This window comes from Corvus hawaiiensis, chromosome 12, assembly GCF_020740725.1.
Source record: "Corvus hawaiiensis isolate bCorHaw1 chromosome 12, bCorHaw1.pri.cur, whole genome shotgun sequence".
Lineage (NCBI taxonomy): Eukaryota > Metazoa > Chordata > Aves > Passeriformes > Corvidae > Corvus > Corvus hawaiiensis.
The window spans coordinates 18597947-18610920 of record NC_063224.1 but is presented as its reverse complement, the minus strand read 5'-3'; the positions used below and the strand labels follow the sequence as shown (position 1 = coordinate 18610920).

Genomic DNA, 12974 nt, shown 5'->3' with positions numbered 1-12974 from the left:
CCAGGGAAGGGACACGCTCCGTGCTGAGCACTGAAGTTCAATTGTGGAGTGGGAGCTCTGGGGCTGCTCAGAACAGCCCCATCCCGAAAGCAGGAATCCATCCAGGTTCTGGGGAGCTTTGCAGTGCCTGATCCCATGGGGGAAGGTCCCTGCCCAGCTGGGGACATCACCTGAGCACAGCGGGTCCCTCCCTGCCACCCAGGGCTCCTCCAGCTGTGCCCCATGCTCCATCCCTCTGCCCAAAACTTGGGCACTCTCAACTCCAGAACTAATATGATCCAATATTTATTCTGTCATTAAAAAGCTATTCATTTCCTTGTCTGGTGATGAAATTATGGTAAAATAAATCATTCATCTTTTCAGCTAATTCTAATTACAGCTAAAATCTCATTTAGACTGGGAGTTTGCTATATTTACTTGATACTTTTGCAAAACATTTCAGAACATAATCATCCATTATTATATTGCAACACTGTGATCTTGGCTGCCTTCTGCCAAGTGTATTCCTGAGAACAATTGCTATTTTAATGCATCATCCAGAAGTTATGGCCTAGACAAATCAGAAAAAATTGTTTAGTCTATTATAATTTGGCATATGGTCATTTAATAGCACACAGGAAATCATCATGAACGCTGGGGATTATTGTTGCTATAAAAATAATGAAAGGAATTTAAAGTTGGCTAGACTTCACTTCCGCCACAGCTCTTGTCATTGAAATCATCTCTGCTGCCTCTTTGTTTTTTGCTATTAATATCTTGGAGCAGTCATTCAGATCTGTGTGAAGCTGTATGGAGCACACTGACTCTGCAGAGTAGCTGGTTGCAGTATGGTTTCCAAGTGGACAGGGATATATTATTTTTCAGGTTTTAAGATGTGTCCTTAATTGAATTCTTAAATGAACAGCATATTTCCATTAGGAATATCGATGGGTGTTATTTTCTAACAGCTGAAGAACAGACTTTTCTTATGTTAAAATTGAAGCTGGTGAGGTTTGCATTAACAACTACAAGTACACAGCACAGCCATGCTGTCTGTGCAGCTAGAAATGCCCAGCAGGCTTGTTCTCACAGTTTTTTAGGGACATATTATATTTCCATGCAGACATTTTGGTATACACCTCCCCATGCAGGTTGTTTTTCAGAGTGTGGACTAGACTTTTTAAATATTTCTCAGTCCTGCATACCTCAACTGATCAACTTAAATTCAGGGATTTCACTGTGTTCATGTGCCTCGCCGATGAGATCAGACCTTGTGTGGTGGCTGATTAACTCTTGTTCACCCTTTATCCCTGATAAAGCTGTTATTCAATGCCAAAGTTGCCAACAGTTGTTTGTATATAGTTAAAATATATTAATGGAATTCTTCTTTTTGAGTACAAGTCCATCTTGGTTCAGCCAGAGCAGTGTGAAACTTCCTCCACGGGGCAGCTGAGAGCTCTGCTCTCTTTGCAGAGCAGGGAAAGGTTCTGCTTTCCCCAGAGGGTGCTGGGCACTGCCCAGGCTCCCCAGGGAATGGGCACGGCCCGAGGCTGCCAGAGCTCCAGGAGCGTTTGGACAGCGCTGCCAGGGATGCCCAGGCTGGGATTGGTGGGGTGTCTGGGCAGGGACAGGGGCTGGACTGGATGATCCTTGTGGGTCCCTTCCTACTCAGGATATTCTATGTTTCTATGAAACTTGGAATCCACTATGCTCAAGGAAGTGGGAAACAGCTTTTTTGACAGAGTTGTTAGGAAAGTTGGGGATTTCAAAATGATACGTTGCGCAATTCTGAACAGTAATGGAAAAGAATCAGGGTGTTTGTTGTGGATTAACCCCAGCCAGCAGCTGAGCACCACACAGGCACTGCTAACTCCCTGCTCCTCCCCAGGGATGGGGGAGAGATTTGGAAATGTGAGAAAACTCATGGGTTGAGATAAAGACACTTTAATAGGACAGAAGAGGAAGAAAACAGTGATAACAATAATGAGGAAAGAAATAGAATACACAAAACAAGTGATGCACGTTGCAGTTGCTCTCCACTCACAGACTTCTCCCTAGCCAGCTCCTGAGAGAGACCTCTGGCCAGCTCCCCCCAGTTTATGTGCTGAGCATGGTGTGGAAAGGTCTGGAATACCCCTCTGGCCAGTATGGGTCAGCTATCCCAGCTGTGTCCACTCCCAGCCCTTTGTGCCTCCCCATGAACATGAGAAGCTGAAAAGTCCTGACTCAGTGTAAGCACTGCTCAGCACCAACTCAAACTTCAGTGTGTTATCAGCATGCTTCTCTTCCTAAATCCAAAACACATCCCTGGAGCAGCTACCAGGAGGGAAAGTAACTCTATTCTGGCCAAAAGCAGCACAGTGTTGCAGTTTGGTCAACTGCCCACTGAGATTGGCTTTGCTGTAGTTGAGGATTACAATCTGTGGGCAGAAATACAAAAATACCTCAAAGATTGTGATTTTTTTAAAAAGACTGGAAACATTCACAGCAAATCAGTCTCACAAATCTGTGCAGTGCCTGAATCCAGGTGCTGCACACTGAATTTTCAGATGCTCACTTGAGCAGCAGCCCAGCAGCTGCAACAATTGCCATCCTCACATCTGTATTACAAATTCTCAGGATTATGAGGTATTTTTCCCCAAGAGAAAAAGGAATTGCTTTATAAAATATTTCACTGTTTTTCCATGTTTTCTGCTTGAAGTAGAAGGAAACTGCAGGCTTTCAGTAGCCAAGTTAATGTTGAAATGTTTGAAATGTTTTAAGTAGATTGTTTGGAAAATAAAGGAAGGAAAAAAGAGACTTTTTTTTTTTTTGTTAGTGCTACTGCTTCATTTTTTAATGAAGTTTATTTTAGCTTTAACTTAAGAGCATCTTGTGCACCTTGTCTTTTAGAATACAAGTTGTTCATAAAAAGCCAAACTGTAGCTGGTTTGAATTTAAGTAATTTCACAGCCTTCAGTGGAAGCCTGTTGATTTATGGTATTTTAGGTTTTCTGAGGATAGGAGTCAGAGGTTTTACTGCTGGAATGAGCACGATGTGAGCGAGCAGAGCATGAACTCCAGGAAGGGAGAAGGGGCATGAGGAGGCCAGGGACACTTTATTGCAGCCCCAGCTTTACTGGCAGCCTGTCTTACCTGTGGGTCACTTCCTAAGGAGCCTGCTTGGAACTGCTGCTGGCACGGAGCCCTTTCCCTTTATAACCCAAACCAGAAGCAATTACTACAAATGGCTTTAGGGATTTGTTTTTAACCCAAGTGGGACCTGCCCTGGGAGCCCAAACCCCCCTGCCCTGGGCTGAGCCCCAGCGTGGGCAGCAGGGGAGGGGGGATTCTGCCCCTCTGCCCCTCAGCTGAGACCCCACCTGCAGAGCTGCCCCAGCCCTGGGGCCAGCACAGGAAGGACCTGGAGCTGCTGCACAGAGCCCAGAGGAGGCAGCAGCGTGAGCAGAGGGATGGAGCAGCTCTGCTGGGAGGAAAGGCTGCCAGAGCTGGCATTGTTCAGCCTGCAGAGGAGAAGCTTTGGGGTGAGCTCAGTGTGGCCTTGCAGGGCCTGAAGGAGCTGCAGGAAAGCTGGAGAGAGACAATTGCCAAGGGCTGCAGGGACAGGACACAGGGAATGGCTGCCCAGTGCCAGAGGGCAGGGCTGGATGGGATATTGGGCAGGAATTGTTCCCTGGGAGGGTGGGCAGGCCCTGGCACAGGGTGCCCAGAGCAGCTGGGGCTGCCCCTGGATCCCTGGCAGTGTCCAAGGCCAGGCTGGACATTGGGGCTTGGAGCAGCCTGGGACAGTGGAAGGTGTCCCTGCCCATGGCAGGGGTGGCACTGGGTGGGCTTTAAAGTCCATTCCAGCCCAAACCATGCTGAGATTCTGGGATTCTCTGAAGTGGTGGATGAGAGATAATACATTTTTTTAGCTTGGAAATGCAGAACCTTATTGCTTTGTCTCTGTACATGCGCATGTAGAGGATAAAACAAAAGCTAGCAAACAATTTTTGCTTTTAATCCTTATTAGTAAGTTAAGCATGGATCTGTGATTAACATTCTGTTTCCAGCACTTCACGCTTGAATAGCTGATAATAAGCAGTGTCTGTATCAGCTTGGCTCTGTCATTCTGGTTAAGCAGCTTTATAAAGTGTTTACTGGTTTACATAACAGCATTGAGGAGTTGGGGAAGAGTGCGGGTATTTGTTTATTTATTTTGGTGGCTGACATCATTATGTGATGCTAATGATGAATGGCTATCAGTGAGTTTAATTTTCAAATGCACCCCAAATCTATTAACATAAGCAGTTTTTTTACAGATTTTTTTTTTTTTCCCCCCAGCAGGTTTAGAAAGGCACAGCTGTCCAGGAATATCTTCCTGTTCCATGTTTGGAGTATGTAGGCTCTGTAAACATTCCAGGAGCCCAATCCCCTCTAACTGCTGCACATGAGTGATCCCTATAGCACAGATCCCATAGCTTTTCTTTTTTTCTATGCAAAGCCGAGTGGAAAAAGAAGTGTCCAAATTAGTTGAAATTTCAGTTTTCGGCTCCTTTAAGTCTTACATTGTTTTTGCCCCTCAACAAGATGGAGACATGAAATAGAAACCACAGACCTAATGCTCCACACACACACATTGTGCCAAAATAAAAACATTTTTCTCAGAAAAATCATAGGGATTGTTCTCCTTTTCATGTCTTCCATGCTGGTGTGAGTAATCTGTGATGTGCCATCATGTAACAATAGGAAGAAGTTAAATGGATACAACAAATCTATTTAATAAATATGCTTGGGAAAGCCAGCCTATGTTTGCATCTATGTGTGAGAATGTCATTTAACTCATGATGCTGGAGCTAGTTTGGTGCTGTAATTGAGGTAATTTCAGTTTTCAATGAAAGAAAATTGAAAACTGCTCTTTTTTGAGGAAATAAACCCAAATATTTCATTCCTTATTCATGATCCCCTGTCAGCCAATGTATTTTTATGTAACTGTAAAAAGGATGTGGAAGGAGGACATGACTGCCCAGGATGTGAGAAAGACAACCCCAAATGAGTGAGTTTGGGATGTTTGAGATGTTTGTCTGTGGCTGGAGTTACAGAATGTGCTGTAGGTTCAAGCTTTTGCCTATATTTACATTTTCTCTGATGCAAATAAGACCTCCTCATTTCTCATTAAAAAATCATTCTCTTTTGCAGCTGATGGTAGCACGTATTTATACATTTGCCTGTATAAACATAACATCAAGATTTTTATCAGTAATTTACAGAAGATTAAAGTGAACCACACCAAAAACTAAAATAAACATTGTAGGGACCTTGTAAAATTTGTTGCTGTGTAGAGTTTCAAGGAGAACATGTTGGGAACCCCAGGGATAAGTGAAAGTGGCCTTTGTGAAGGATTGCTTAGCTCAGGTTTCACTGTATTAAGCAATTTCCCCCTCAAATATTAATTCTGACCTAGTGTTTTAAGAAGTATTAGGAAGTAGGAAATCAATCCTGGTAAGTTAATGCCCAGGGGGAGTAGAAATGAATAGTTAAATCAATTGTATTATCAGAAATATCTGAATGCATTTTTATTGGTTTGTGGCATTTATCGCGCCCAGCCCAGAGCAGCACACTTGGCAATCAGTGCTGATGCTGCTGTGATCCTCAGGGGTGCTTCCAGGGTCTAAACCCAAACTGGAGCTCCGTGGAGCTCTGTCAGCTCCTGCTCCTGCCCAGGAGAAACAGAGGTGGTTATGTTCAGCATGAGGATCTGTTGATCATGAAAGAGCTGGTGCAGAAATATTGCACTCCTGATAAGTCTCGGTATCTCCCTTATATCTGGACCTCTGGCTTAGCAGCTTATATCTGAGGCTTGTATCTAAGCTCCAAAGAGGGATTAGGTATAAATTAGGTATTTCTACAGTTACCTTGCATCTTGGGCTAAATCTATTTGAAAGGATCATGAGAGAATGTGATTCCTGTCCTTAACTTCCAGCCACCAAGTGTCCAAACCAGACAGCCAGGAGATTCTGCAAGGTGGCAGCTCCACGTAGCAAAACACCAAATCTGCTCATTACTCAGTATTTCATCAGTACTGATATATTTACTTTAATCTTCGTATCTTGACATTTACCATGGAAGTCCTAGTTTTGTTTTGCTAAGTAAGAAACCCTACGGAATCCTCCAAGAATTGACAACATTTTCCATTTTCCTTTCTTTCAGGAATTGAGTTGGGAAGCTGCAGAGCATTAAGGTGATGTGTTTAATGTGTGGTGGCACCGTATGTGCACAACAGTTGGTCTGAAACTCCTCGGTAGCCCCGAACTTTCTGATTTCCAAGGTGGAAGGGGGAGATTCTCAGATACTCCTGTGCCTACACAATAACCAAAAATGAAGAAGGACCATTGTTTACACGCTGCTCTGCTCTGCCTGGGAGTGCTGTGCTACAGCCATGGCCTGAGCACAGAGAAGCTCAACCACTCCCGGCCCTCACTCCACGGGCACCATGAAAAGGGCAAGGAAGGACAAGTCCTGCATCGCTCCAAAAGAGGCTGGGTGTGGAATCAGTTCTTTGTTATAGAAGAGTACACGGGACCAGATCCTGTGCTAGTAGGAAGGGTAAGGAAGAATTTATTTTTCAGCCATTGATTAATATTCTTAGTTTTCATTATTTTTAAGGGGGTTTGTGTTTTGTTTTGGGTTTTGGGTTTTTTTGCTGTTGCCTTTGTGCTGCATAAGCTGCTGCTTCATTTTCTTGTAGCTCAGTTTAGGTGCTAAGCAAAATACTACCTAAGTCAATACAAATATTTCCATTGACATCAGCAGTCCTTGAAAGAAGGTGTGCAGGCTGTTACCCAGCAAAAGAGTAAAAAACCACACCAACAACTTGAGCAAAAATATGTCTCAAGAATATCATTCTCATGTCTTTAAAAACAGCAATTAAAAACGTAATGTCTAACCCAGAAGCTCAATAAAATAGATATCTCTATACCCTTTCATTTTCAAATTATCAGTAAAATTAAATATATCAAGGGCTATGTAGAGAGGGAGGTAAATATTTGGGTGCACGTGTATATGTACAGACATCCTGGACTGATTTTTCTATTCTGCTACTCTCTAACAGTAGCAAAATATAACCAGTAGATAAATAAACCTTTGTATATTTGTATATTTTTCTAAATGGGCAGCAGAACTGTGTTGACTTAACCCCAGCACAAAACAAGTGGAGAAACAGGATCAATGTCAGCAAATACCATGCTGGGTATTCTGGTTTAAAATGGTGCAATTTGTAGCTGTCAATATAAAATCAATAAATCTGTAATTTGGTTCAGTGTTTCCCTCATTCATCAAACTGAAGCGTGCACTGGTTGTGGAATTAAGAATGTTTAGCAAGCATTTGTTGCTTCTTTTATATTAGAGAGGGTGCAATTAAAAGCCAGTTGGCAATCATGGAATCCCAGAATCCCAGGATCACTGAGGTTGGAAAAGCCCTCCAAGGCCATCGAGTCCAAGCTGTGCCCCATCCCCTCCTTGTCCCCAGCCCAGAGCTCTGAGTGCCACCTCCAGCCCTTCCTTGGACACCTCCAGGGATGGCCACTCCAAACCTCCCTGGGCAGCCCCTGCCAAGGCCTGAGCTCCCTTTCCATGGGGAAATTCCTGCTGCTGCCCACCCTGAGCCTCCCCTGGCCCAGCCTGAGGCCGTTCCCTCTCCTCCTGTCCCTGTTCCCTGCGAGCAGAGCCCGACCCCCCCGGCTGCCCCCTCCTGTCAGGGACTTGTGCAGAGCCACAAGGTCCCCCCTGAGCCTCCTTTGCTCCAGCCTGAGCCCCTTTCCCAGCTCCCTCAGCCTCTCCTGGGGCTCCAGCCCCTTCCCAGCTCCGTTCCCTGCCCTGGACATGCTCCAGCCCCTCAAGGTCTCTTGTCGTGGATTGAGGGGCCCAGAACTGGACACAGCCCTTGAGGTGTGGCCTCACCAGTGCCCCCAGTACAGGGCATGGGCACTGGACTGGCCCTGCTGGCCACATTGTACTTGCTACAAGCCAGGGTCCCTATGGCCTTCTTGCACACCTGGGCACAGCAGGGCTCACTCATTTATCACTTAATTCATCCCATTTATCACTTAACAGGTTTTACATGCAACCCAGTAGAACGTGATTCATTGAAGTGTACAAAATCTTTGTAAAAATTACTCCTCCTACCAACTTCATGTGAATAAAGAAACTGCTGTAAATGTCTTCTGGTGTATTCTCTTCCTTTAATCTGAAATTTTGGGTTTAGCAGCACCCTACGTGTGGCAGGAGGAAGGTCTGGGCTGGCACTGCCCTGGATGCAGGGTACATGTAGTCACAGCATGTCTCTGCATGTGGATTATTGCCTGGTGGAAGCCACAGTTGTTGAAAACTGTGAAATTATAGCAATTTCCTGCACTTTTTTGTTTCATAAGCACATCCAGGAAATGTGTGCCCCCACGTTAAGGTGTGTCTGTTTCTCCTTTTGTAGCTTCATTCAGATATTGATTCTGGAGATGGAAACATTAAATACATTCTCTCAGGTGAAGGAGCAGGAATCATTTTTGTTATTGATGACAAATCAGGGAACATCCATGCAACCAAGACACTGGATCGGGAGGAGAGAGCTCAGTACACGCTCACAGCTCAGGCTGTGGACAGGAACACGAACAGACCTTTGGAACCCCCTTCTGAATTCATTGTCAAAGTTCAAGACATAAATGACAACCCGCCCGAGTTTCTCCATGAGAATTACCATGCCAATGTGCCCGAGAGATCAAATGTAGGTGAGTACTCCGAAAGGCACTGCCCTTGTGGGGCAGTTGCACTGTCAAGACGTCTTGGCTTTATTTCATTCTTATTGTCAAGGATTTGGGGAACTAAAATTTACTTTATGCTCAGCCAGTGATTCACTTGATGTATTTAATTTGCTGACCAAATCAAACCCTGCACAGCTCCTAACTGGGAGACATTCCTAGCATAGAACTGTTTCCTCCTAGGGAGGAGTGTGAGAGTCCCCTGGAATTTATGGAGTGTGAATCCTCTGGGGTAAACACGAAGATCATTCCTGTGGCAGAGCTGTGTAATAAAGCTGGGAAGTTACTGCCTCACCGTCTATTCCATTTTCATCTCCTGTTTGAGCTTGTGTCTGTCTCAGGGATTTCTACAGGACTGATTTGTCTGAAACTTACTGAGAAAAATGAAACAGAAAACTATTGTTTGGCTGTCTAACGACAAAAGCAATATGAGGCTTAAACTACTGAGGGGAAAAACCATAATGGTACAGAGTGACTGCTGACTTTTATATCTTCACTGGGTAGAACATTAATCCACATCACAGCTGGTGACAGATCTTTTTGGATCGGATGAGTATATTTTGTCATATAGAAATTGTCAAGTAATTTTTATTTTCATCTTCCAAACGTGGAAATAAAAAAGTTCAGGAATAGCTATGCTGTGTGACTGAAAGCATCTCTGCACAGTCCTTCCAGATGTGTTTGCCTCTGACTCTTCCTCCTGTGTTTGCTCTCCATTTTTAGGTACATCAGTTATTCAGGTAACAGCTTCAGATGCTGATGACCCTACCTATGGGAACAGTGCCAAATTGGTTTACAGTATCCTTGAAGGTCAGCCCTACTTCTCGGTGGAGGCTCAAACAGGTATTATTAAACAGTTTATTTGCATGGGACCTCATAACCAGAGTGCATTAGAGTGAATTAAGTGTACTGACTGGGTGGAGCTACTGATGTGTCTGAGCAGGGCTTCCTGCTCTGCTGCAGCTTGGTCTCCTGGCATTTGCTGGAGCTTCTCCACTAGAAAGTTGATGCTGTTTCTGCGTGCTCTGATGTGCTGTGATGATTGAAAGGCTGTTTCTGTGCTCAGCTGTAATTGTGTGGAATATTGGGGCTGCATTCCTTACAGCAATGCCCAGGGAAAGCAGAACCTCCAGCATCACTGCAAACATTGCTGTGTTTAATGCTCTCAAAGTACACCAGCCAGGTTGTTATTAAACCTGTGTGTGCCATACGTCCTTTGTGTCCACAGGAATTATCCGAACTGCCCTTCCCAACATGGACAGAGAAGCCAAGGAGGAGTACCACGTGGTGATACAGGCAAAGGACATGGGAGGACACATGGGAGGCCTCTCAGGGACAACCAAAGTGACAATTACACTTACAGATGTCAATGACAACCCACCAAAGTTCCCACAGAGTGAGTTACAACAAAATCCTTCTCGCATTTCCTACTAGGACTCAAGTTTGTGAAGTATCAGGCATACCCAAGGCTTGAAGAAGCAGTAACTGATGGATTATTGCAGTACACATGAATAAATAAGTATTAGTTACTCATCTTTTAATGGTAACATGTGGGTATTTAGTGTCTGGACTATTTACTTTGTGTTGCAAAGTGAGACATTTTTAGGGTCAGGATTAAATTGCAAAGATTCCTGACCCTACACTTCATTTTTGAAGCTCCTGGGCCATGCTGTATAACTTATGTGAGCAGACAGACATACACATGTATTCCTCAAGACTTACATTTACCATGGCAAAACAAATTAAATTTACCACAACTCCATTTTTTAATTGTTAAAGTGTATTATTGGAGGTCAAATACAGCAATATTTTATACCTGAGCAATTTATTTTTCATGTATAAAATTAATCAGGGCTGACATTACCAGACTCAGCCTTCACAGCTGGGTGGAAGTAAATTAATGGGCCCACACATCTGTTCTGCTGCTCATCTCTGCGTGGGTTTGGGGTTTTTTGAGTGCAGTGCAGACACCATCCCAGCCCACCGTGTTTCTCCTCTGAGCAGCAGTTCTGACCCTGACACGCCCTGGCCATGGCCATCCCTCTGACAGCTCTGCTTCCAATGCTGCAGCTTCCTGGCCCCTCGTGAAAGAGCTGAAGTGACAGTCAGTCCCTAAATGTAAAAATCTGTGTCAGCATTATCTACCCTTCAAAAAGGAAAGGATTAAATCCTAAAAAATCAGGTTTTGCATTCCATAAAACCTGCCTTTTCGCTCCAGATCATAACCTGGGACCCCAGGATACAATATTTTGTTAACTCCATCAAATGATGGATTTTTCTCTACAAATTCAAGCCCCTTGGCTGAATGTTTTGCAAGAACATTTTAAATGCCCAAAAGCAGTTACTCTACTTAATCATTCACCCCCAGATTAAACCTGAACTGGGAATGCTTTGTAACTCAGAGCCAGGGTTTTACCTGTCTGTATAAACAGCCAAATGATTGATATTTTTATTCTCATTCTTTCTTTTTCTTTTTTTTTTTTTAATGTTCATTGCTCAAGCTGTTAATGAGTTATGTGCTTAAGTTTTGGGTTCTTTGTGACTGGAGCTAATGACCTATTTCAATGACATGTGGCAATTGTTTTCATGGGTAATGAGCCAAGTCCCTGCCTGGTGTAAGTGTCCTGATGTTCCTAGGGTGCTCATGGAGCAAAAAAGAGCAACTACAAGGGGGAATAAATTAGATTATTTTATTTTATCAGGCCTTTTTTTTTTCTCCTCAATTTATTACTACTGATGACGTGCCAGAAAATGCTGACATAGATTTATATATTTGGGATCAGGTTATGAAATCAATAGTGCCTAAAGGATGACTTTTGGAGAGGGATTTATCCAGGAACAGTTTTGATCTCCTCTGGTGTCCCTGAATACTCAGGGAAACACCTGTGGGATGTTTGGGGATGGTTTTCCTACTGGAGTTTGCCATGGGAAAGCCATTTTTTGTTTGGCATGAAATCACATACAAATTGATACGTACTCTCTGTGGTGTGAAATTTTAATGATCATCGTTACCCTACATCCACATTCCAAATTCAAGCCACAGAAAGCAGCAGATTTTTACTTTAGCCAGCACAGCAGACAGGATTTATCCAATTCACTGTACATAATTTATGGCTCCTGAATGAATGGGCAGAAATGAGAAACAGAGCTGAAGGTCTTGCCATGAGTCATGTGAGAGAGAGTTTTCCTTCCATTTTTGTAATAACACCTCTGCTATCAATGGTAACCTTGGTGCCACAACAATTGCTGCATTCTGAGTGATTGGTTGTCCTTTTAAGCCTCTCCCTGAGCAGGGTGACAGGGAGGAGGTCATGTTTTATAGATTATTCATGTGGGTTAAGATTTCACAGCTGACTTCCTCCTCTGAGCTCTTTATAAGGGAACAGAACATTCCTTCAGGGGGGTTGAAAATGCAAAAAAATCACTGTTTATTTGGAACTCCCAAGTTCAATGAGTAAATACACACACAGCTGGAGAGCAGCCTGCTCACTCAGGGCAAATGCCTGTTTCCCTCCCCAGGTGTGTACCAGATGTCGGTGTCGGAGGCGGCTGTCCCGGGAGAGGAAGTGGGGAGAGTGAAGGCCAAAGATCCTGACATTGGGGAAAATGGCTTGGTAGCTTACAGCATCATCGACGGAGATGGCATGGACATGTTTGAAATCACAACGGATTATGAGACTCAGGAAGGGGTTGTGAAGCTTAAGAAGGTGAGTGATGCCTACTGCTATGTAGCGTTCTTTGTTGCTGGCAGAATATTTGGTAATAATGGATTACCACCTAAGCTAAAATATTAGTAAATGCAAATTTCACTTAATTCGTTTCTCGAGGTGTGATTAACTCTTAATATTCCATTTCCCCATTAGCTGAATTGGAATGGAAGAAAATAACCAAGAAGAGTTACATAAATACTGTACAGTGGATTAATTGCACAAACTAAATGAATTCATAATAAAAAGTCACGGTAAAATACCATGCCATCGGCTTCATTGTTAATGAAGTTTTGCCTAGTGCTGATAAGTAGCAGACATTCACTGTTGCTTTATGTTCAGTCTGAAAAGCCTCATGCCCTATAGTTTGAATTCTTCAGCTGTGCATTGTCCACAATAGTGTTCTGAAGGAGTCACAGGCTATGGGAAAAGCAGCAGAGGGGATTTCACACATAACCCATCAGTGGGACCCTTGAAAGCGTTATCAAATTAATTTTAA

General features: G+C 43.7%; 1 protein-coding gene across 3 annotated transcripts in view; it reads left to right on the top strand.

Annotated features, from left to right (window-relative positions):
- The window catches only part of CDH11 (cadherin 11), an 82385-nt gene that overhangs the window by 54778 nt on the left and 14633 nt on the right, over nt 1–12974 (top strand). For all 3 annotated transcript variants that reach the window (XM_048316465.1, XM_048316466.1, XM_048316467.1), the window contains 5 exons: nt 6169–6564; nt 8444–8738; nt 9492–9611; nt 9997–10164; nt 12288–12475. In XM_048316465.1, the coding sequence (XP_048172422.1) occupies nt 6337–6564; nt 8444–8738; nt 9492–9611; nt 9997–10164; nt 12288–12475 (999 nt within the window). In that variant the 5' untranslated portion in view covers nt 6169–6336. The remainder of the gene's footprint in view (nt 1–6168; nt 6565–8443; nt 8739–9491; nt 9612–9996; nt 10165–12287; nt 12476–12974) is intronic.